This window comes from Anser brachyrhynchus (assembly GCF_964034855.1).
Source record: "Anser brachyrhynchus genome assembly, chromosome: 5".
NCBI lineage: Eukaryota > Metazoa > Chordata > Aves > Anseriformes > Anatidae > Anser > Anser brachyrhynchus.
In genome coordinates this window covers 13,875,671-13,896,975 of record NC_137699.1, presented here as the reverse complement: position 1 = coordinate 13,896,975, position 21,305 = coordinate 13,875,671, and the positions used below count along the sequence as shown (strand labels likewise).

At 40.7% G+C, this 21,305-nt stretch overlaps 1 protein-coding gene and 1 long non-coding RNA gene across 2 annotated transcripts in view; both read left to right on the top strand.

The window, feature by feature from the left end:
• The window catches only part of HSD17B12 (hydroxysteroid 17-beta dehydrogenase 12), a 76,185-nt gene that overhangs the window by 51,114 nt on the left and 3,766 nt on the right, over window positions 1-21,305 (top strand). Inside the window, 3 exon segments of the mRNA XM_080594608.1 lie at window positions 8,491-8,525; window positions 13,723-13,804; window positions 17,889-17,954. Of these exon segments, the coding sequence (XP_080450734.1) occupies window positions 8,491-8,525; window positions 13,723-13,804; window positions 17,889-17,954 (183 nt within the window).
• On the top strand, window positions 8,534-12,671 carry LOC308196107. The gene is made up of 2 exons (XR_013952094.1): window positions 8,534-9,522; window positions 9,878-12,671. It is a non-coding gene; the product is annotated as an uncharacterized lncRNA (long non-coding RNA).

The following is a 21,305-nucleotide window of genomic DNA, read 5'->3' as shown; positions in this document are numbered from 1 at the left end:
GCCTAGCTATTTTAATATGTTCTTCTGAAGATGGTAGACTGGAATAATTTGAGGCCTGCTTTGTTGGATATGTACCTAAAATTCCAGAGACACAGCCAGATTATATTGGTTTCCAGAACGAATTAGCGCTGCTTTGAGTTCCGTGCTTATAATCAGTGATATCCAACTAAAGTTAACAACAACAACAACAAAAAGTCATGCAATTTCTTTTCTGGTAAAATTTTCAGTGTGTCAGTGTCTTCACATTATAATGTGGTTGTTGCCACATATGTAAAAATGTACCCTCTATTTGCTGTGAGGCTAGTGTGTTAATAGTATTTTTCCATTTGTTTGAAAACTTTTTCTTGACCGTGAACAGCTCGTGCTACTGGGTATAATCAGAGTTTGAGCATAAGCTTCCAGGCTTGAAAATGTTCCTCCTGCATGAGCCTGTTGTGTAATTAAACAGTAGGCATGCCAGATGCTTACTGTTTTGGGGAGAGGAGCACATTAGAGATATGTACCATCTGTAAGTCATTTTTTCAGGAGAACCCATAGAAATAGAGAATCGTGGTAGGAGACAATTTTAGGAAAAATCTGTGCGTCCTTTTGCTTAGGTTTTGGGGACAAAACCCTGTGAACAGTTACTTCAGGGTTTTATGGTGATAACACCTCTTATCCAGGGGTAAAAAATTGTCCACTTAGGTTCTGGAACGTAGCTACCCTACCCACTTCATTTCCTTTGGGATTAAACCTCCTCAGTACTTAAAATGAAGTAGTATCTTCTGTGTAACCTGCACCACATGCCATCAGCAACACCTCTGTAGGACACTACAACTTTTCTGGCACATGTCAAATAGCTAGCTAAATCACTTCTTAGGCTCGAAGTGGGAAATTTAAGATATTCAGCATAGTTGGATTCTGCAGAAATGTTAAGGTCTGTTCTGTTGCCACAAGTGTAAGCATTTTTGAAATGTAACACTCACTTACCCCTTCCCTTCTGACCCATCTATCTCTTTGTTGAGCAGCTCACTGGATTTCCTAGGGGACAATCTTCATGTAGGAGGGGTTACACAGAGTGAAGACCCATCTTAACCTCCCAGGATAAATTACCAGCCTGGTTGGTTCTGCTGCTTAACCCTTATGTCAGTGCTAGTCTCTAATGTGATATAACTTTCCCCAGTGTTTAAGAATGTGTTTCCTGCCACAGCTGCCTAGCCCTGTCATGTCCTTAAAGCACTGATGGATTAGGTGACCTATGAACCCCATGCTGTTGCAATTTTGGGGCTCAATCAATCTGGCATCCAATGTTGTGATTACTGTGACCTGCCTTCAAAATGCCCTTTAAACCACTGAAGACAAGCTACGTAAAACCCACATCTTGGAAAACAGGGGTGCAGACAACTCATTGCTTGGTGTTAAACAAAATACCAAGTCAAAAGTCTGGGGGTTCTTCACTAACAAGCAAGTGCTGAAGAGCCAAGATTATAGTTGCCCTCTATAGTTCCTTTTTATCAACATTGTCTGTTTCTGTTTGCTTCACCTTTGTATGCTGCAACGGACTTTGATTTCACTTGGAAAAACAATTCGACTTGATTTGGCTCTTGGATTAACGTACTGGGAGCTAGGGATGCCAGACTTGCTGTCCAGTGGAAAAAGTGGGCAGGTAATAAGCACAGAGAATAGTTTCTCATGGTTTAGGGAGCTCTTCTTTCTCCTTTGGAAGTCACAAGAGCTACTAAGTATGTGAGAAACAGCAAGTGCCTTATTTCTGTTTGCAGCATCACAATATGCTAATTGCATTGGGAGTGAGGCATAAACTTGTGTTCTCCTGAAAAACGAGTGGGACTAAATAGTTGAGGGAGTGCTGGCTTAGCGCTTGATTAAGCAAGGAGATGAATTGGTTTGAAAGCTATTATGTTGTAGAGGGAATGTGGTTTTCAGGCTTGCAGGCCAGGCTTCAGTTGGAAATTGGCATTAACAGAGGAAGGGAGAGAGTAAATTACAGACGCATACATGCCTTGGAGTCTGTGCTAATCTTTGCCTTGATCACCTTACTTGTGCTTTTTACCTAGTGTCAACTACAGAAGGATAATAGGCCTACAAGATCAAGGATTTTTATCATTATTGTATTTGAGAGGCTTATAATTTGCTTAAGACTTCAAAATACATAGTCTGTGTTGAACTGAGGTCTGGTGTCAGTTGCCCTCTTAATGGAAGAGGAGGGGAAGGTGAATTGCACCAAGTAGTGAATACTGGGCAGGACAAGGGAACGACTCTAGACGATGCCTGAAAAGTCTGAAGTGGAGTTTAGGGGAAAAACAAACAGCAACCTATACAAAACTGAAAGGAGTGGATGAAGCTAGTCTATTTGAAAAAGAGGGGAAAAAATTCTTTTGTAGACCTGTGCATAGAAAGAAGAAAAGCCCGGGGAGCAGTAACCCTGAAAGCCAGCAATCATATTTCTCTGGCATGGGTGTTCAGATGGGTTAGCTCAGGCTGATACCCCACCTATACTGGTACCTTTCCAGAGGTCAGATGACTGTTGCTTGTCCCCTGCTAGAACCATATGTGAATTATTGCATTCATTGCATATTGGAAAGGATAACAGCAAGAAGAGCATAATTCTGAGGGATGCGGTGACACTGACTTGTGAGAAGAGATCTGCATGTGTGTGCTTATACCATTCTAGTCAAGAGAACTTTTACATTTGTATTCCAAGTCATAATCAAACAGGGAAGATGATGATTTAGCCAAGTCGATAATGCAGGTTGGTGACAGAGAAGTACAGTTGCCAGTACTTGGAAGAGGAGTAAGTGTTCTGTGAAGGTAGGCATGAATATCCCTGAAATGATCCAGAGGGAGAAATTAGGTGCTGCAGTTGTCCCAGCTTGATGTGTATCATGCTCTTAGGTTCAAAGTCAGCAAGGTAGGAGAGGGAGCTGCAACAAAGACTTCCCAGCAATGGTAAGGGGAAGCAATTAGGGTTTTTCCTTAAAAGTACAAGCAATGGGTGAGCTTTTTTTTTTTTAGGAAAACCCTACACTTCTGTGTTTGTGGGTTTTTTTTTGTAGGTTTGGGGTTGTGAGAAATACACATTGCATTGAAACTTATTTGAGTTATCTTTTTTTCTACACAAATGGGAAAATTGCTTAGTTGGGGAGTTTTCCTTGCAAACTGGGCTCTGAAAGTCTGAGGTTCTAAATAGAGAAAACTTTCCTAGAAGTGTTGCTCAATGGAAAGTCGCTGACAATGAACAGGGGTTGCAGCATGTTAAGTTCATAGTTCCACTTGTATATCCTATGTTTCCCTTTCTACTTACTGACCTTGCCACGTGGATTATTGTATGATTTTCTGTTGAGCTGACAGCGGTTTTACCCTGAGCCGAACAAGAATAGTTTATATTTGTAGAAACTGGCAGGTATGAGCTGCATTAAGAAATTGTTGTTTTGAAAGAGATGCATTATGAAAACTTAATAGTAGATGCTGAGAATAGCTTCATGATCAATTTAACTAATAGTGCATGAATATAATTCCCTAGTTCTTTTAGAGTAAGTCTGCACAGGAGAGTTCCATAGGCACAGTGTCAGTTAACTAATTGTTAAATAGCTTGGTGCTTTTGTGAACTTCTGTCAATCCTCTGCCTGGGCAGTGTGAGTTATCTTATGGTAGCAATTATGGTTTTGTACAGGAGTGGGTGCATCACAGGGAATTGCTTACCTTTATTAAGGTTATGTTGCTTTGAGTTGTTATAACTTCACCCCAGATCTGTGAATGAAATCTGAAGGAGGCTTCTTAGCTGGATAACAAAATAAAAATCTTGCCCAAGTTCTCGAGCTTCATCCTTTTTGTACTTGCACAGGCTTCGTTACAGTTCCTTACACCTTTTGGAAGTGGAAAGAGTGGCTTGCAGTCATAACATCTTACTGTAGAATGATTTGTCTCTGAATATAGAACAGTGGTATTACGTTTCTGGCTTTGTATGACAGTTGTGGCACATAAGATGTGAAAGATGACTTTGAGTATTTTACATCAGTTTTTCCTACTGCTTATAGCAGTCTGAGTGAATATCACCTTCAAGGTGTTCTGAACTTCACAAGTCGTCTTTCTTCCCTAAGCTCTGCTCCTGTGCTATTGCTTGGATCAGAGTGAGAAAAGGCTGCAATTCAGTGATAAATAAGAATGGGAGAATTTATTTCTTCCGAAGAAACACTGAAATTGCATTGTTATAAATTCTAACTATTTGTTGGTCTTCTAATAAGAACTTTAAGTGTAGCACCTGTTTCAGAACATAAATCTAACCATATGGCTGTGTCTTTGCAGATGAAAATAGAAACTTCTGTTTCTCTAGACTAAAGTAGTCTTCCTTTTTTTTTTTTTTCTTCTCAAAATTAAGGGTAGAAAAAAAAAGGTAGAAGATAGGTCTGGAGAGGAAGAGTGGACAATGTAAGCGGTACTTGGCAGGCACGTAATAAATTAATTTGCAGATGCATGAACATCAAGATATGACAGCCGCCTTTAAAAGAGTGATGAACTGGCTTTAATAAATCTCTCCCACTTGTTACAAGCATCCTGGGATTTACGAGCTAGGAGTTTGTGTGAAAGAAGTTGACTTCAAAATAATATAGCCCTTGTCCTGTTATCTACCAAAACAAACGAAGGAGACTCCAAACTCTGTGGTAGCGTTGTTCAGAGTTTTACACATGTATATGTGAAATTATTGGGAAAGAAGCTCTACTACTGCTTCATGCTTGTGTGCTAAAGATTTTATCAGCATATATAAAACAAGGTACTGACAACTTCTGACATAAAAAAGGCTGTCTTGAGCAAATTTTTCTGACACACGCATGCACATGCATTCTCACTCTGCTCTAATTCAAACTTTCAGAAAGAAATAAGAGATTTCTTTGGCTGAGCTGGCAGTTTTTAAGTAATTTGGTGTCTGGCTACTCTGCCTGAAGTTACCTGAGCCTTCTGACTCCTGGGGGAGTACCCATGGTTTCAACTGCAGCACAGGTATTTCTGTGGAAAGCAGTAGTTCTTTCAGAAAAATGCTTGTCTGAGGAAAGCTGAAGTGAGTTCAGTACCCCCCAACTGAAGGCATGCTACTTAGGATAGTTCCCAGCCTTTCTTTTAGGTTTTCTGTCACTTTTTTCTGTCACTTTCTTCTTTCTTTATTAGATTGTCTTCAGAGAAAGAAACCCTACAGTAGAGTTCTCCTGTGTCCTACCTGTGAATTCCCAGGGACTCAGACTTGCAGCGCTTTGGCATTTATTAACCACACCCCGTTGCAGAACTGGCTGTCTCTAAATCACACCTAGATTCTTTGATTCTTTATGTGGAACACGTTTATTTAGTTCTTGATCAGTTTCTTGTTGAACTGCCGATTTCATAATGGCGTATCTGAGGTTATGGCTGTTGAAGACAAAGACGTTGGCTGGTTTGGTGATTTTGAATAAAGATCATGTAAGCAATTGGACACAGTTATTAGTGGAAAAACTACGTTTTTGCTATAGCTTGTTTTCTTTGAATTGATGCTGGGAGCATTTTATACATGTGTATAAAGTAGAGATGTGCCAGATAATCTGAATGTGCCTACAGAAGGCTTTGCCAGCATTTTTACACTAGTGCTCTTGCATTGCTGGAAGCCTTACCAAGGACTTGGTTGGGTGAGGTGAGACTGACTCAAAGAGCTGCCTTCTGTTTCTTAGCTCTTTAAAAAACAAAACAAACAACAAAAAAAAGTGTTTTTACTGCACGAAGATATTAAATATTCATGTTTCTCTTTACATGTTACAAGAGGTAAAAACATAGGAAAAACAGCTTTGCCTTACTTCGCAGTTTTTTAAAGTTCTCTAAAAATGCTCGTTTTAATGGAAACAAGTGGAGGTGATGCTAAGAATGAAATCCAGTTTTGTCATCAGTGTTTTTCTGTGGGGGTGTTTGTAGGGGAAATACGATTGCCTATCCAGCTGAACTTTGGAAACCGACTACGTAACAGCAAGCTGTTGGGGAGAGCGTTCTTCATTTCCACTGGTGTTGTGTACCTACTGTTATGTCTCAGTTGTCAGTGGCTTCATAGTTTCTTAACCTGTGTAAGTCAAATACTAGTTATTGTAGCATGTTTTTCTGTGCTCTCATTTGGGTAGCAATAGTAACCAGCAGCTTCGTAATATGCGAAGCTTAGAGCTGTGTGTCAGCTTGCAGTTGGGATTCAGACCGTGAATGCATTTGTAAGGATTTATGATGAAGTTTCAAGCATGTGTTCCCCTCTGCATTACAATGGGAGATGCTATACTAGTTTTTCAAACCATTTATGGGTTGCCTAAGGGGAGGCAATTGCAGTTCATGTCCGCATGTCAATCTATGAAGATGATATGCAGCATTATACTGCCCTGACAGGCAAGTAGCAGTATGCTGCTTTTTGCCAAGGGATCTGTGGTAGAGATCATAAAGCTTGTACCAGATAAAAGATCTGCTGTTCTTGAGCTAGTATTAGACTCAGCCGAAATCATTCTTTATCCGTACAGAATTAAAATAGGCACTTTCACATCTCTTTTGAAGCATTACTATGTGAAAAAGCTCAAGTATAGTTATGTCAGAGTTTGTTTCGAAGTTGCATCAGACCTGTTTAGCTCTGATGTTTACCACCTCTGGAAAAACTTGGCTTGACTTCTGGGGCAGTGCTGAGAGGTGCGTGTGTCAACAGCCCACTCCATAGAAGTAAGGTCTGTTCAATTCCTGCACGTACAGTGACCTGTCGAAGCTGTCACGCAGCATGTCTGATGGCAGAATCTATTCCAAATGAGAAATGCCAATAAAATACAAAACACAGCCCTTCTCTGCCTCTTTCTGTGTATCGACTGTGATCAACTGAAGTCTAGTTTCCTTTCGTGGTTTCTCCTTTATTCCTGAAATGGTACGTTTTACAATTGGAAAAGCAAACAAAACCAAAACCAGATTCCACCACGTGTAAGGGTTAATGCAGTAGTGATACTAATATGAATAGCTTGCTACAGTAAGTCAGGTTTGCTGCTTCTAATAAGAGTGCTTACAGGTGCTTTGTACTTCTGTATATGCTGATTTTTTTTCCCCTCCAATCCAACTCAAATCTCACATTTTAAGGTATCATGTTAATTTGGTATCAGCAGGGATACTGTTGTGTTTTGGTGCCATTAAGTATTTTCTTGCACACCCGTCCACCACTGTCTCAAGAACTTTGTTGGACAGCATTTTCATTTAAAGTTGTATGTTTCTTGTCTGATTTGTCTGTGGTGTCAGTAGTATGACATGTTAGCAGGGTTGGTTGGGGGCCGGGTAGTATTTGGCACAAGCTGAATTTTTTCTTTTACTACATTATTTCTTACAGGCAGAAACTTTGGATTCAGTTCATATTTTAGGATGTTAATTAGCGTTAGGAAATTAGTTATTTCATGCTATCTGAAAATTCATCAAGGTTTGGATCAATGCTTGATTTGTTTCTCTCGTCAGAGCTGCTTGCCCTGCATTTGGGAAGCTTGTTTTAGGATTGCTGCTCTGGAGGATCTTTTCAGCTAGGTTGCAGATGGATTGCTCTCACACCTGATGAAGGCAGCACTTTGCAGAGCAGTGGGGAAGTTACCCTCCCATGAGAGAAGTAGCCAGGGAGGTTTCTTTTATTGTGGACAACATCTGTGTAATCAGGAGAATAACGTTTTGGGGTCCTAAATGCTTTCTGTATGTAAGATAATGTTTACAGCTGTAAAACTAGGGCTGCTCAGAACTTACCACTGAAGCAGTAGCCTATGAACTCATTTTCTGTACGTCTACTGCAGTAATGCTCTCACTTTTACACAAAGGCTGCCCATGGTCAGAAGCAAACTAAACGCCTTTTGCCTACCTTCTGACGGTAACTATTCTTACTGTGTTAATGCTAGAAAGCTTTAATAATATTTGTTATAAAATAAAGGAGATTGGTTTGAGCAGTGAGATGTATTGACATGGTTACCAGAGCTAGAATGCTCATCTTCAGTACTTCTGTCCAGTGCTCTTGCTGCTCCAGTTTGATTTTTTTTTTTTAACTTAACATCAGCAGTTCAGTAAGACTAGCTGAAATGCACTGCGTTTTGTCCTGGGTTTGGCATGGGTGGTGAATTTGGTCAGTCTTAGGGAACACAGATGCTTTTTGTGGGGAGAGAAAGGTCATACACATGGCATAGTATGCTGGTGTTTCAGTGTTCTTCAGGAGCCATGGATGCTGCAGGGTGGTGAAGGCATTTTTATTTACTCTTATTGTACTTCTGCTACTAGCTGGATCGGTTCACTGGTTTCAGTGCACACACTACTTGTCAGAGCCAAGTTACCCAGGTAGAATAAAAATAAACTGCCCACGCAAAGTATGGTCTCTGCTTCCCCGAGCCTTGGCTGGGGTGGAGGGGGTGGCAGCTGCTTCTGGGAGGAAGGGAGGCTTCCCTCATCTCTGGCTGTCTGGTGTCTGCATTCTCAGCCATCACGAATGTTTTCTTTTTGCAGATGACACGATTGGTGCTGCCCGGCATGCTGGAAAGGTGAGTCACACTAACACTATCCAGACAAAGTCATCATTATTTATAGGGGAGAATCCTTTCTTGAAAAATTCATTACTGTGACTAATCAGCCTAGTCTCCATGTTTTAATGGCAGAGTAATGCTGGGTGAGTCACGCTGATGGTGCATGAATCATCAGACGGTGGAAGCCTTTTCCACTCGATTCCCTTTTTATTTTTCCTCTCCCTTCTCCACTGTTGTGGTGATTCCTTTTAGAACAGAATTAAAAAGCCCGTCTGACTCATCAGCACTAACTCAACAACCTGCTATTCTGAGGGGGTGGTTACAGTTCCTGGGAATAACCTTCTTAAGGCTATTTCTCTAAGTCATTGTAAGTAAAATGGATGCAAAGAATATGTTCTCATTATACAGTAGGAGGTATATTGAGGAAAGTCTGTGATCATTTGGTAAAGTAGAATTGGAGAACAGCTCTTTAAAATAAGAGTTAATGCACACCAGTGTCACTGCGGAAGACGTGTACTGACTTCCCACCCAGCTCCCAGGTGAAACTAAAGACACGGATGCGGTGTGCAACCTCCAGGCTGTTCTCTAGGTGATGTTGGCTGCTGCAGGATGTTTGCTGTCTGTTGCAGTGCTAACCCCGGCTGCTGGGGGCTGCTCCAGGTCAGGGCTGAGCTGCGCTCACAGCGCTGAGGAAAGCCGCGTAGAACAAGCAGTGCATGTTAGTCGCCGCGTTGTTACCTCCAAGTGAATACTATAGGAGGAGTGTATATACAGGGCAAACCTCAAAATAGGACAGATCAAGGGGAGGAAGAAAAATATCTTGTATCATCCTGCTCTCTGGGAGTTTTCGTTGCAGATCATGGTTCAATTATGTAAGTGCTGTGCAGATGGAGAGCGAGTACTTCACATCTAAAACTGTTCCTTTGTGAGTACAAACTGTCAGAGCTAGTGGCCAGTCTGGGGAGCTGGTACCTAGCACATCAGGGTGATGGCAAGCCTGGACTTTTTGGCTTAGGTAAGAATAGAAGCAGAAGAGAGTTTATTTCATGCAAAGAAAATTGAATTAGAAAAACAAAAACCCTGGAGTCTGGGGGATGTGGGAGTTGATGTTTCTCAATAAAGCTGGGTTGAGGATTGCACTGCAATAGTAGCAGTTACTCAAGGTTCATAAGTCAAAAGTTACTCTTCGCCCATGTCCTGTAGTTGACAGATAAAAGGACCTGGCTTTTGTGAAACCACCGTCCCCCTGAAGATGCCAACATGACTAAAGCCATTCTGCTTTCTGAGGATTAATGTGCTGTTGATATGAATTTGTGCAACTTTGAAGCTCTAACCACAGTTTATTGATTCAGTTTCTTCTTTGTCTAAAGAAATGTCGTAGTTATCCATTTGGCCGATGGATACCTTCAGCTTCACAGAACAGAAAGATGTATATTCCACTTAGAGAATATCCTGTTTTCCTACTAAGTATTAAACCAGGTGAGATGGTTTGAATGAAAGCAGGATCCTGGTTTGCTGCCTGACTTCTGCTTCTGAGTACCCTTGAGCAAACATGGAACAACCTTCCATATTCCCTTTGGTTTTGCAAAGGCAGGTGACTGCAGTGCCCACAACCCAGGTGTGCAGCTGCCCACCCCTGCGCAGCCATGACACTGCTAAGGGTCTGTTACTGCAGGAGGACGTGGACGTCCAGCGAATCCAGGAGCGTGAAGGGCTGGTAGCTGTACTCAGCTGTTCCGTGGGCCACCCATGCCTTGCTCGCGTGGGACTGCAGGTTAGAAGAGGGATCCAGACTGGGAATCCCATCGCTCTTCCTCACTGGTTCGAGGCGGGCGCTGTGTGAGTACACAGCAGTAACGTAGCACGCTACGGCATCCTGCACCCACAGTGCGCATTTTTACGTATCCGAGTATCGGTTTGATGGCCTTACGTCCCAAGACAAATCCAGGAGTAGAGCAGAGCTGACATGCTTTACATCCAGGTCTGTAAGCAGAAAGCACAAGTGCGTCTTGGTGTGTCGGTTACTTCTTATTTATGATAAACACAGCGGCGTGAGATGGATGCCATTTCTGGTAATGGCATTTAGACACTGCTGTTGCTCCTCTCCTGTGCTCTGAGCACTTAAAGTGACAATTTATAATCTGCGGCTCCCTATTACACTTAAATGAGCAGTTCTCCCTGTACGTTTTCAGGCAGCTGTCTAAGGTGGGAGACTCGCGGAGCTCAAAACTGAGCCTTGATGTCTTCGGGAACAACAACAACAACAAAATCAGTTGACTGTTTCTAGACAAATACCAAACTACGGTATTTATTGCCGGGGAAGTAGCAAGTGCATAATTACATTACAGAGGAAGCTTGCTCTTTCCACTCGGCGTGCAGCTGGAGCAGGCGCTGGTTGCCGCAGCAACGGGGAGACAGCTAAATTTAGCATCCCCGGACCATGCCGTGCGCCGAAGGAAGAATGACGGGGAGGTGCCAGGGTGTGCTCTGTTGGGCAGGACGCCTGCCTCGCCGCACCCTCGCCCAGGGTGTTGGTGCAGCGTGCAGTCGCGTTGGAGGCAGGTGGCGGCGTCTTGCTGCGCCGGTGTCCTCGTAGTCCTTTGGGTCCCTCCCCAGGATGTTTCTTCTGCAGCTCTTGCAAGAGACAGAATTGTAATTAGAGTAATTGGAAGTGTTCCCCCTGCACACACGCTGCTGTTTCCTTTTATCGGGAGATTTTAAGTTGCATGCTTTTGAAGACTATAGGACTCCTTTCTTTATAAAGAGAATGCAGACTACAAAACCCACAGTTGCATCAACAGCTTCAAAGAGTCCAGTACACAGTGCGTGTGCAAGAGGCTGGTATTTACTTTTTTCTAAGAGGGCTTTCTGCGCTGGATCAGAACCGAATGCACCTAAGGGACGGTCACTGCAGCTGGGAAGTTGCAGTCAGGCCAGCCGCTGCGAGACTTGTGCCTTACCGCCCGAGTGCCAGCCTCTCTGCTAAAGCTTCAGTTTGTTTTGGGAGAGTGAGGCTGTGTTTATCCATATAAATGCTCAACCCTTCTTGAGTTCTGCTAAGCTTCTGTCTTCAATTAAGTTGTGTGGCAGTGACTCCTGTGGTCTGAATATGGGAAGAGCACTTCCTTTTATTGGATCTAAATTTCAATCTCATTTAAATAACTCATCTCTCTTCTGTATTATGTGAGGGTGTATTGTTGGTTTTACTAGTCTCTTAAATAGCTAAGTGAACAATCCTTTCACCTCATCAACACATCAGAGCCTTTTCCCTCCTATTCTCCGTTCTCAAATCATAGGATCACAGAATGGTTTGGGTTGGAAGGGGCCTTAAAGATCACCCAGTTCCAACCCTCCTGCCGTGGGCGGGGGCACCTCCCACTAGACTGGGTTGCTCAAAGCCCCATCCAGTCATCAGGTTCTTAGTGTTTCTGTCCTGTATTTGGAGGGGTGGAGGAGTGGTCCATAGGCACAAAACAGGACTACAGTGATGGTGGACCTGTCCCTGCCATTCCCTACCATCCTCTTTGGTTGTTCTTGATGACTGCCGCACAACATAGTATTCCTTCTGGACTTTGTTCGGGATTTTCAAGGGAATGGATAGTTGATTTAGAATTCTGCAAGGTGTGATTAATTCACATTATTTTCTTTTGTATGCATTGTTGGTTTTGTTAATGTTGATTTTTCAGTTGTCATCCTGTAGTCTGTTCATGTAGCCATCTTCGCTTTTTAAAAAGTTCCTTATAGTATCCTCCAATCTGGTAATCTCTTAAACTGCATGAATACTCAGTTCACTGCCAATCCCCATTTGAGTTGATGAATAAATATCATAAGCACCACCTGTCTTGATATGAAAAACCTCTAGCATCCACTGTTAACCTTTTGCTGTTGTGAAAATTCTTGATTAATTTGTAGTCTTTTCTTCATACTGCATATTTTGATCCATGTCACTACTTTATTTCACCAACAAAGCCTTGCAGATAACTCGTGAAAAGTATAAGAACTTTGGCAAAGGTGTTTGAAAACCTGAATGACTGCAAAATGATTCTTTTCTGTTATGTCAACTGTCTCATTTCCAGAAGTGAATCATTCAGACTTAATTCATACTTGTATCATGGCAGAAACCATGTTGGTTTGAATCTATTGTCACAATTTTCAAAGAATTACTACTACTACTACTAATAATAATAACGGTCACTTAGACTCAGCTGTTTGTTTTTAAGATGATTACTTAAATCATTGTGGCAGCAGTGGCATAGTGTATGTGTAGTTGAACAAATATGATGAAAAACTCATGAATCTGCAGCAGTTAAGCTGCATGATGAGTATCTGCATGCCTGTTCTGAGTCCTCACTAACCACAGAACACCTAGTTGTGTGTTTGGGTAAATTGGCTTCAATCTACTCTATGGTAGGAAGAAGAAGAGATACAGCTTCCACTGTATTCAGCTGTCTGGTAGCATCCTCTAATAACTTGCTTGCCCTAGATTTTTCAACTAATTCTTATTTCTACCTAGCACTAAGTAATGAGTCTACTTTTTTTATGTAAAACTAGTCACGGAAGTGGACATGTTCGAAATCCAGGGGTCTTACTGTCTGTCCTAGCTGCACATGCTTGAGAAGTGCTTGGCAGAGCAGGTAGTAGCTACTTTCGGGTTGGTACCCTTGGCTATATATTACTGTGGAATAAGTCAACTATTACTGTAAAACAACTTTTTTGTAGTCAACCAATGGGTATCCTCTGTGCTATATTAGAACACTTCTGTATTTGAGCAGTAGATTCAAATGCTTGCTATCATAAAGATCCATCACTAAGGTAACATTTAGAAGATACGTAGGCTTATGACAAAAGGGACTATCAAAGTGTAAACCACATAACAAACTCATGTTGCCATTTCTGCCACCTTCACCTGAGGTTTAGAAATTGCCTTTCAGATTTGTGCCAACACTCGATTTTGCATAGTGGAGCCACATATAAGTAGCTTGTTTCTCTTGTATTGACCTTGGAGTTGTTCCTGATTTATACCAGCTAACTGAATATTTATATAGTGCTTGAAGACTATGGGTAAACTTCAGTTAAGAATTTGGTTGGGGGATCTAAACAGATCTTAATCTCAATTTCATCCTAAAGATTTTCTTCAGGCTTGCAGTAATTTTCTGAAACATGAAAGATGGTTTTTTTTATTATTTAATTGGAATATATCTTTGCTGCCTTTCAGATCAAAAGGGGTAATCTTGAATATCTCTTCAGCTGCTGGGATGTATCCAACTCCACTGCTGACTCTTTATTCTGCATCCAAGGTAAGGTACTCTTTCGCACACAGAAATAGTGTCACACATAAGCCAACACCACAGGAATAAATGTTTTGGTGTCCATCTAGTGGTGCTTTCATGAACTAAAAGTACTGAGTTTCTAACTTTAATTTTGCTGGTAGTGGAAGGTCGAGACAAAAAATGAGTTCAAGGGTTTACTGTCATGGAAACGACTATTTTATAGATTGCATCACACATTCATCACATAGAAGTTTTATACACTGCATCACACAACAAAGGATGTTACTATACCAAGCAAGCTTAGTGTGAGGTTTAAGAGCATTGACTAAGTTCAACACAATTTCTTGTTCTGATACTTTGAATCTTTTTTCTCTAATCTTGTAAAAGGTAGGTAGATAAGTTAGGTATGTATGGGCATACATGTTTAAGTAGGATTTTTCTGGTGCTTGCTGGAAGCAAAGATTTTTCTTCCTCTTTGGTTAGTTGCCTTAAGTTTAGCATTTCAGGTAAGAGATAGGGTAGAGCGCTTCAGTGTTGCCAGTACCAAAGAGAGTCATTTTCTCTTGAGCTGCATTAGTAGGCGATGCGTCCTTCTAATGTAGCCCAGTATGTGGTTTGATGCTCTTGCAGTGAGTGGATTATTGGTTTATCTTCTCCCTGGCAGCCACCATAAATTCCAGGCTCTTTTCAGCAGTGCTGCTACTTAGCCAACATTAAGGCATGGGTTATCCCACTCTATATGCAGAACTTTGCACTCCACTCTGTGCCAGTCAAGAAATCTCACAAAGTTTAACAATCATCAGGTTTACCAGAATCCCTCTGGACTGAAGGTCTGTTGTGTCAGCCACTCCATCTAATATTGTCATCTACAAATGTGCTGAGGGTGCACTGCGTGCCATCATCTAGGTCGCTTATGGCAGATATTGAAGAATATGGGCCTCGGTATTGATCTGTGGGGTTCTCTGCTTGTTACTAACCAGAAGTCAAGCCATTAATCATGGCCCTTGGAGCCTGTTGGTCCAAACAATTTTCTATATAACCAGCAGTTTTGTTCTTTCAGCACATATCTGCTCAACTTCCAAATGAGAGTGCTGCAGAAGATGGTGTCAAACATATACATTCTAGACATATAGTATATTACTAGTATAGATCTACATCTTATGTTAAGCTTACCTGCTCTGGTTTCTCACTGAGTCACTTGGGACGGTTTTGCCTTTCTGCAGCTGGGGTTATTTCTTTTCCAAAGGTATTTGTATGGCATCTGAAATGGTCTCATAAAAGGTCTCCAGTTGACACCCTAACACCAGGTACAAGATAGGTTCACAGTATGGAGCTAAAGTATAAGTAATAAAACTAAATAAGGAGACATTTATGACATGGTATTCAAGCAGCATAACACTATAGCTTTTTTTTAGGTGCATCTGGTAATTACTTTCAATACTTAAAGGATTTCAGCCTCTAAGCAGAACCTTGGTGGAATAAAGATGCCTTCAGTTGGTGTCGTTCATGTCAGAATAGGCATATGTTTCCTTTAAACTCTCCAATAACATCTTCATGTATCCAGAAAGGAATTGATGCACGCTGTTTTATGTATACTGAAGGAATATTAGTGTGAATAAGGGATATTTAAGTTTAGAAATCATGAAAGCCCAAATTACTTATGCTGATAAAATTTTGCTCCAGAAATAGACATTTCCTGAGAACACACTTCTTAGCGTGAAAGGTCAGTTCTGTTGTTGCATCGCTTTCAGCTTTATCAAATGATTTGAGGTTATGTTTTTTGTGATAATACAACTTACACTTCTTTGCTTATTCTTTATTTTTTCTCAATTATAAGTACAAATATTCCTTCCCTCTCCCTAAGAAACTCAATTACAGGTTAAGTAATCTTGCCTATTCTCAGCACTGTTCATCTTCTACCATAGCAAGGTTAGTAAGCATGAAAGTGACTCCCCTAATGTAGCTATAGAAAGACTGTATCTGCAATTTCTAGTGTTTTTCCTCATCTGTATAGAGGGGTTTTAAAGCATAGTATCCTTCAGGTCTAAGTCAATGGCTTTGGCTAATTATCAGGAACAGACGCAGTCTGCCTCTTTAACCTTCCCCATGGAGAATTCCCTGTCTTACAAGGCAATTAGATGCTTTTAAAGGAATCATATTCCTGTTTTTGACACTTCCCTTTCTGCCTGCATTAATAGTAATGAGAAGTGAATTATGACTTTTTTTCCTACTATATCTCAAGCATTTGGGCTTGTTACTGGATATCCAAGGAGAAGAAATTGTTTTTTTGTATGGTGTACTTACCCGCTTTTTCAGGGGATGCTAATTTAAAGATTGTTCTTAAGACTGCTGTAAGTTAGAGGCTGTTGGAGCACTTGTGCATCTGGAGGTAGAAAACCCAACTTGTCTTAAAGTAAGTCCTCTAAGAAGAAAAACTCCAAAGTTTATTTGGATACTGGAAGTTGCTTGTTCCTTCTCAAGTAAAGTGAACACTTTATTGCAAAGCTCGTATCGAATAGTAGAGATGACATTCTCTTTATGTTGTCTCTCTGTATTTGAAGCAGTAACTAATTTCAGGACTGTTGTGCAGAAGTAGTGAGAGCTTTGAATAATCAAAGCATTTTGTGATTAGCAGAATATAGTGTTTTTTTTAATTTTTAATAGATTTATGTGCTTTGCAGTTATCACACATGCATCTCACAACTGTGTTCAAGGACTGCACAAAACTGTTTGCATTTGTATTCATGTTCTTTGTTGCAATAGCATGGCCAGCTCACTTGAGTCCTTGCTGTTAGGCCTCATTTTCAGGGACTTGATGTTGAGTACTTGCTTCATTAAGAACTTAAACTGGCAGGAAAAGGGTGAAGATACGAACAGTTGAACAGAAGATACGATTACTTCATTTAATGAGCCTCCTTCTAGCTTTTACATGCAACTTAAGGAATAAAAGAACCCATTGGCTACACAGCAAAATCTAGTTTTCTTTCAGATCTTGTGTATGCTCAGAAAAGTATCAATAGAAATAGCCCAGAAGTGTGGGAGTGTTTCTTTGCTTCATGTATTGGTTGAGTTCAGTAGGATGACCTTACTAGGAAAAACACTGGGCACTGCAAACTGTAAGCACCGTGTTTGGATAGGACTCGTGTTAACCCACTGATGCCATGGTCAGAAAAAGATGATTGTAAAACAGGTGCAGTATTAGAGTTTTGCTGCTTGTTTTGACACTGGTCTGAAGCATTTGTGGCTACTTTTAATAGCCTTTTATTTCCTCTAGAGTTGTTTCTTCTTAAATACTTGAATTCGCCTCAGTTATGGATAGAATAGTTTAATTCCCTCAGTTGAGGGCGCTCCATTTATCCTACTTAGCAGTATCATTTTTCTAAAACAAGAAATGGTAGTAGAACCTAATATTTTGGCTCATTTGACTTGGGGGAAGAGAAGTAGAAGGGTGGCTTAGAAGAAAGGGAGGGGGAATTTATGCTGGTTTGAATTGCTGAGTAGCCTTGGATTATTAAGACAATACTTTTTCAGCATTGTATAAGGTATCCATCTCAGAGTAAGTGGTAAGGAAAGAGCAAGCATGTGGATCTCCCTTTATGGAGGCAGTATATCAGATGTAAGTGCATCCTGAAGGCAGGTTCTAGTGTCCACCCTTTAAGCCCTTTTGCTTCCTTCTTTGAATGTTTAATCTTGGAATTTCTAAAACTTCCAGAAGTTTGGAAGAGTTTTAGGTAGTAGTCTTCAGGATGCCTACTTAAATCACTCTTCTAAAAAAAAAGTCTAAGGGGATGACACAATGTGAACATAACGTTTTATTTTCCTATTTTAACTGGACTTTATGTAACTAATCTAGTTCCTTTTCCTTCTAAATTAAAAAAAGAATTTTATTTGTTTAGAATGTCTCACTTCTGGGAAAAAAAATGCTTTGTAAGCACGGGGTTTCTGTTCAGATGGCATTGCTGTAACCTGCGAAGTTGCACTGAAAGCCTAAGGTTTTTCACTTTGAAAACAGGAGCTATAAATAGTAATTCAAATATGCTTACAAAAAGCTCCAAACTATAGTTTCCATTTTAATGCATAGCATGCTGCATTTCCGTTCTTTTCATTTTAGGCTTTTGTGGATTACTTCTCTCGAGGCCTCCATGCAGAATACAAGAGCAAGGGCATCATTGTGCAGGTGAGTAGAGTTTTTCATGTAAGTGTGGTTACCACAGCAACATTGGTGTCTTGGTAACAAAAGGAAATCAGCATATTCTTTTATTCATGAATGTGACACAGATTAAGGATGAGGATTTCCTTTGATCCCATTAGCAGTTTTCTTAAGTTACCCTGAAATGATGCATCTTGAAGTAACAAAAAATATATATAATTTACCTGCTGGTGGTAATTGTACCTTTAGGTATAAAATATTCCAGGAAACTGTGCAACTCTATAGAATACACCTTTATACAACTAAATCTCCTGGAATGTACATTTGGAGTTCATTTGTACAGATACTAAATAGGTAACTGCTCAAAAGACTAAAATAGTAGCAGTCCCTTCCCTGCGGTGTCAGTGAACCAACTGCTAGTGTAAGCAAAGTAGCAAGAACAAGCAGACACCTTACAAGCCCTTCGTATGTAATGGGCTGACTTAGATTTTCTTCAGTACTGGCTTTCCACATTTCTAGTGAGTTTTGTGTTGTGCTCCACTTGTTCACCTTCCATGGCTTTAGGTTTTTTTGTTTTGTAGGGACGTAAGAGGAAACCAAGCCAGTCTCTCAGCTTTATGGGGATTTTGTGTTTAATATCACTTTCTACATTCTTTAATATTTGCTTCCAAAACCTAACTAAAGTTTCCAGACTTTGGTTTTGGGTCACAATTGCCGAATTCTTCATTACCCGTTCCATCTGTTGTTCTCCAGTGCAATAGTCAGTCTTGATAAAGATTTTACCGGTGCTGTAAAGACAGTGGTGAGTCATCTTAAAATTCTGTTAGGGTTCTTAAAGACAGAATTACCCCACGTCCATGCCTCTCGTTTTCCCTCCCCTTGTTCTGTATGGTGGTTCTCAATGCCACCTGAACTCCAAAGGCACTGTGAGAGCTAAGTCACAAAGATGCCGGTCTTGTTTGTGTGATCATTAAAGGTGGGAGCACAGCTTTCATTGCTGGTTTTGGAATACAGAGAAGCTGTTACTAACTTAAGGCTATATTACCTTTTGGCTTGCTGGACTTTTTTCCTTCCAATCATACTTACCAAAAAGAAGTCATCACTAGGAAATGTCCTGTCCCAGTTCATGAGAGGATTATGTTAGACTTTCAGGGAAAAAAAGACAGATACCGAGTGAGCTATTCCCATACATTTTCCTTCAGCAAAACCAACTTGCTGTCAGCAATAGAGGATGCATAAAAACCTAGCACTGTAAACAGATACACCTTCAGCTTACAGAGAGATTTGTGTGTGCTCTCTACTCCTGAAATGGATTAATCTGGAGCAACTTTTAGTGTTTCGTCTCCTTATTACTTTCTCTACTCAGAATGCTTTTCAGGTCTTTCCCTGCCTTCAGCTCTGGACCTTCCTGCAATGTTTTTATCACAGTGCAAGTTTTTCAGTGTTCTTTTTACTTTTGCCCCACTACGTTACTTCTGTCTCCACCAAGTGATTCAATTTCTGTATTGTAGACTTAGCTTCATATCCCAGAACTGTTCCAAGTGTCTGCGCAATATGGACCTCTTTTAATCTGTGGTCACAGTCTCCAAGACTGAAGGAAATGGTAGTGCTGGTTTGCCATGCTACCTTCGTTGTGAGAAGAAGCCTCACAGAGAGCATTTGTAAACATGGTTCCTTATATTCGTGTGAAGAGAATGTCCTCTGAGTGTGGTTTGTGTGATGATACTCTAGAGCTCAAGGCAGGCTGGAAAACATAGCTGGCTGCTTGCTCCTAAGCATAGAGTCATTGCATACATTGCATACAATATGCAACATCTTTAAACAGCAGCCTGCATAGAAGGGAGTTTATCTAGGAAACTGGTTCACAGAGTACATCTCTGAATCATGACTCTTAAATGAACATTTCAGGCAGATGGAGCACGAGTGGGATGGCTGACGTTCTTAGCTGTCTTCTAGACCTGAAGTTAACTAATCGCTCTCTCTCTGACTTTAGATACTGGTGAAGAGTGTCAGCCCAGATTGTTTGTGGGGTTCTTGTTGGTTTTATTCTTGATTGTGGAGTCAGGAAGATGCCTTTTGCAAATTCTCTCTTGCTCACTCATTTAAAAACTTAAACAGGATGCAGCACCTCTTGATATTTTTGCATCAAAAGATAGCAGATTCCGGACCAGCTAATTCTAGAACTAACTGCCCTCAACCCAACTCACAATATTCAGCCAAGTCTGTTTATATTTTGAAGTAAAATATGGAGTAGCTCTCAGGTTTGAGAATACCCTTCTCCTCATAAAGCATTATGATTAAAATTCTACTAAAATATTTGCATCTAAATAAACCAGGATGCTGCTTTGTGTAAGCAAAAGCCTTGTTTTGTCTGTGTCTTTCATATGTTTTGGGTATTTAATAGAATATTTCTCTCTTCTACAGTAATACAATTAAGTCTTCTGGTATGATTTCTTTCCTGCTCAAGCCTACCTACAAACTGTGATGCTCTGGCTCCTCCAACACACAGCTTCAATGGCAATAAAGCTGGGTGTGATTTTTTTTTTTTGCACTCCTGCCCTTCCATGTGGCCTGTGGGTTTTTCCTATGTCAGGATGCATACTGCCAATAGGCATGTTCAAGTAAACTCAGGCAGCATTATATTAGCCTTCCATGGAAGGCATTTTTCATCCTCGAAAACCCTTCCAGAGCAGGCTGTAGGAATTTCATTCAGATACTGATATTTTGTTTGGAAGGAGGTGTTTTTCAGTCTCTTGTTATAGTAGGATGTCTAAGATCTTCCTGTTTTCTGCTGTTTTCTCAAGTAAAAGTGCTGACAGTTATGTCAGTATGAGAGTATTTAAAGACAGATGCTTGACTGAGAAAGAAGCATTATATCTTTGAGACGTGTTGTTCCTGTGTGCACTTGTAGCCAGGCAGTCTCATCCTCCCGAAGTTTTCTCTAAATATTTTCTGTCACTTTGAGAGGAAAACAAAGACTGAGCATGCACTGCTCACATATGACTCCATTCACTGCAGAATTCCTATGAATACTGAAAAAAGGTGAAAAACAACCATAAAACACCACCAAAAACAGTAAGGCGTACTTGGCAAAAGGTGTTAAACACAGCATGAACACACACAGTATGGGGGAATACTTTTTAGCTTCAGATACGGAAAAGCTGTGAAAAAGTTTCAGTGTCTTACATTGTTAAAATAAACAAATGAAGCTTAAATCTGGTTTTCTGTATCAACAAATGGCTTTTCCTGCAGAATACTTAATAGGCTGTGGTAAGCTGATATCCTAATAGCACTGGTTTTTTGTCCATTAACATAGGCAGTGAATTGCTTCTTTGAGTTATGTGGGCCTGATGACCAATAGCTATCACAGCTTCAATT